Below are 3,954 nucleotides of genomic sequence, written 5' to 3'. Positions count from 1 at the left end.
AGAAGAAACATCTTCAGCATGCTAATGTTCAGTCTTAAAAAGAGTTATTTTATTTAAAAAACTAAACGACTAAAAAAAATGTGGTAGCTTGTACTGTATGTTTGTATGTGGTTAGTTTCAGGGAGGACAAGTTTCAGCTTTTTAGGATTTGGCTGAACCTTATAGTTTGTAGTTTTTTTTTATTTTAGATGGCCCAAATATCTGATATCAAATATATCTTGGTGTTACCATTCTGGCGATTCCTCTGTTTCCTATCAGGACTCGCACTTTAGTTTCCTGGGATTTTGGTTGATCGTTGGTCACACAGATAATCTGTGTCTCATTGGCTGACTGGACATCGCAGACAGATCCAGCAATAGTCACATTAACTTGATCGGTGTTTGTGCTACACATGACATAAGAAAAGGAAAGTTTATATCTGACACACATATAAACTGTAGTCACATTATATTCACACAATATTTATTAATTTTAATTTACATTTAAATTCAAAATGCATTTTTAAATTCAAAAGTTGTATATGTAGAAAATAGTTAACGCACACTGAACTGTCGTTAACAAATATTAAGCAACTGTATTTATATTAACTAACATGAACTAAAATTATTAATGGTTTCTGCAAAATAAGTTGTTGCACACTATTAGATCGTGTTAGAGAGTGCTTTAACTATGTTAAATAGTTTATTTGTATGTTGCTTTACAGTAATTTATCAAATGCTTTGTGGCCACTGTATTAGACAATCAAATGCTGATATTTTGCTGATATTGTGTGCGTTATTACACGTAAGTTACAGTATTAGTGGCCGATCACACAGACCGCGTTTTTCATGTTTTTTCGTGCTTTTTTAAAAGAGCAGCACGCAGCGTCTTTTTTATGTTAACTCTAGCTGTTGTTAACTGTCATAACTTCTGTTCTCTACAGGCTGTTAGGGTGGCTGTATTTTACTCAAGCCCTCAGCGGTTAGACGTCTATGTAAACAACAAACTTGTTGCTCCAACTAACGCTCAGTGGAATGCAGGCAACACTGAATACACAGCACTTGAGCCCACATATCCAGGTAGAGTACAGTAGAGTCATGCAGATAATACAGCTCCCCCTACAGGCCCGGAAGACAATAAATCTATATTTTTTTAATATTGAAAATAAACAATGTTTTGGAATTACAAAAATTAAAAACATTATTGTTATGCTAACAATAATACTACTAATAATGGCATTTCTTTAAATATGTAGTTTTAAAAAATAATATTGGCCTTTGTACCTTCTGACTACAGAAGAGTTACTAAATGTAAACCCCAGAAAAATATACTGTAATATGAACACCACAGCAGAGTTTCTAATTGTAATTCATTTTTTATTCCTCTCTGTTCTCTTTAGGTCAATATCTTCCAAGTTTTAATTCCACCCATGCCTCCAACTTCTTTGACCCAGACTACAAAATGCTGTACATACTTCTTCGAGGCTCAGAGCCGCTCCAGATCCGCACCTCGCCGCTTCTTGTCGTGGCCTTTAACCTCCCGGCCATGACCGAAGCAGAGTTCTTCGGAGCTAATCTGATCAGAAATCTGGCTGCATTCCTCAAAGTACCACAGAACATGATTCGAATCACCAAGATCGTCCGTGCGGGCGGTGGTGCACGAAGACGGCGCTCCACTGGACTGACGGTGGAGATTGAGATCAGTCTGCCACCCGTCCAGACGTTTAGCACCAACACCACAAACAACATGAACAGCACCGACAGCACCAACAACACCACCGGCACCACTGGTAGGACCAGACGATGTAAATAAAGCATTGATTGAATTGTAAGATAACTTCACAACGACTGAAATACCATTTTGAACATTTTCAGAAGACGACCAGCAGTTTTTGATTCTGAAGAACGTCGCTGATGAACTTGGTCGTGCTGCCGTCTCAGGGAATCTGAGTCAGTCCATCGGCTTCAACGTGTCGTCACTGGAGATGATCCCTCCTCCGCCCTCTTCCAGTGACCCGTCCTGGAGTCAGGTAAGATTTGAGTCAGCTCATGTTATCACTAAAGTTGCATTTCATTTTTTATAAAGATGCCAGGCAGTATTGGGTGACTAAATGAAAAGTGACGACGACAACAACTATTAAAATGTATTGAATTGAATGATGTTTTACCAACTTTTCCTCTTATTTGTCTCTCAGGCGGCCACTCAGGAAGTGACTCGTGAAGACCAGCAGATGGAGTCGGTCAGGACGGTGTCTTCTCTGGTAATGGTGGTCCAGCCTGTGGCTGCGTTGTATCCTGGACCCCTCAGCGTGCAGCCCAGCATCATGGCTTTGGATTCAGAGGTGAAACAGGACTTTTGCTAAAGACATCACACTTCATCTTAGCTTTGAAAAATAAGATCTGTTTAATGTTATAAATGTATAATTTGAATGAAGAATAGAGTATTTGAGCTAAACTGTGCTTTTATAAATGTTTTTATGTGTGTGTTTTCAGGGTAACTGTGTGTCTGTGGGTGTGACGAGTCTAACAATCTCAGCTGTGCTCAAAGATGCGAATGGGAATCCAGCGCAGGGACTTTCTGGAAACACCACCATCCTGTTCAGTGGCTGCTGGGCAAATTACACCGACCTCTCCATCTTAACCAGCGGTGAGTCATCTCATTTCTACAAACTGGTTGGACGACACACATAAAACTATGTATTATGTTGCTGTTCCTAAAAAGAGTTACCAGTTCATTTTCATCGCTCTCTTTATCCTTTCTGCAGGCGGAAACTTCATGTTAGCATTTACTCTGAATAAATGGAATGCTCAGTCTAGATCCTTTACTGTCAGAGCGGTTACGACTCCTTCAGAACATCCAGATACAACTACTACAGGACGTCCAGGGGTTGTCCCCACAGACTGCATCTTTTTTTGTATCTTTGACTCTAGTCCATCCATCACATCACCATCTGTGTGTCTGCTCATGCTGTTAACTGCTCTACTCCTCCTGTTCAGACAAACCTAGTGACAACTCAAACAAATGGAGAAACTACAATATTCGCTCTGTTAAAAAAATCATAATTATTACGTATTTCTTTTTGTTGTTTTCTCAAAATGATTTCTAAAGCTATGCCTTTTAATCTGAGAGCATAATTTAATAATTTTCAACTTTAATTTTTGAATAGAAAATCAAATGCCTTTACTATGAATTATATTCACATTCACTTGTCACCAATAAAAATCTATATATAGCATTATTGTGCTGTCTGTTATGTTTTGATAAATTAATCTAGTCCTAGTATGAGGAGTGGTCATTAGATGGCGGTAAAGTCCAATTCTCACACTACACATTCAAACGTAATGACAAAAACCCCAATTCCTGGTAAAGTTTAAGAAAATAGTTCACCCAAAAAATAAAATCTGTCATTTATTCACCACCATGTGATTTTTAAAAACTGTATATGACCCTTTTCTGTGCAAAACTAAAGATATTTAGAAAAATGTCAAAACAAATGTGAGAAAGATATATTAATGCATGCATTTTAAAGTTAGACTTTGAATTTTAATGTCAATTCCACTATTGTATACATTACACAGTACTTAGTTACAACCGAAGTAACTGTAATTAGATTACAGAAAAAAATAAGAGTAATCCCTTACTTTACCTTTTTGAGGGAAAGTAATTCAATTACAGTAACTAATTACTTAGTAACTAGTTACACCCAACACTGGATGTAAGAGCCCTAAAATTAAGACTGACACATCCATTATTTTTAGGAGCTTCTCTGACATATCAATTAAGGAGCTAGTTCAGCCTTAAGATGCTTTGTGAACAAGGCCCTGGTTGTAAAAGAGTGGATTAGTTTTCAAGAAAAGTTTTAGCATTTCGTCACCCTATAGAATTATAAGGTTCTATCTGACATTTTTGTTATTCACATATTCTTATCCTGTGACAACTTATTTACATTATGCCATGTTTGTTTTTGTTAAATGT

The 3,954-nt window shown here is 37.3% G+C and overlaps 1 protein-coding gene across 1 annotated transcript in view; it reads left to right on the top strand.

Annotated features, from left to right (window-relative positions):
* The window catches only part of LOC130549389 (fibrocystin-L-like), a 30,574-nt gene extending 27,468 nt beyond the window's left edge, over positions 1–3,106 (top strand). The window contains exons 28-33 of the mRNA XM_057326597.1: positions 923–1,058; positions 1,379–1,768; positions 1,854–2,008; positions 2,174–2,320; positions 2,472–2,625; positions 2,744–3,106. Coding sequence (XP_057182580.1) covers positions 923–1,058; positions 1,379–1,768; positions 1,854–2,008; positions 2,174–2,320; positions 2,472–2,625; positions 2,744–2,985 — 1,224 coding nt within the window. The 3' untranslated portion in view covers positions 2,986–3,106. The remainder of the gene's footprint in view (positions 1–922; positions 1,059–1,378; positions 1,769–1,853; positions 2,009–2,173; positions 2,321–2,471; positions 2,626–2,743) is intronic.
* Positions 3,107–3,954: the final 848 nt, after the last annotated feature.

The sequence above is a fragment of the Triplophysa rosa genome, unplaced genomic scaffold (genome assembly GCF_024868665.1).
Source record: "Triplophysa rosa unplaced genomic scaffold, Trosa_1v2 scaffold112_ERROPOS181078, whole genome shotgun sequence".
Classification (NCBI taxonomy): domain Eukaryota; kingdom Metazoa; phylum Chordata; class Actinopteri; order Cypriniformes; family Nemacheilidae; genus Triplophysa; species Triplophysa rosa.
Note: the sequence above shows the minus strand (reverse complement) of the source record. Positions and strands in the feature narration are given on the sequence as shown.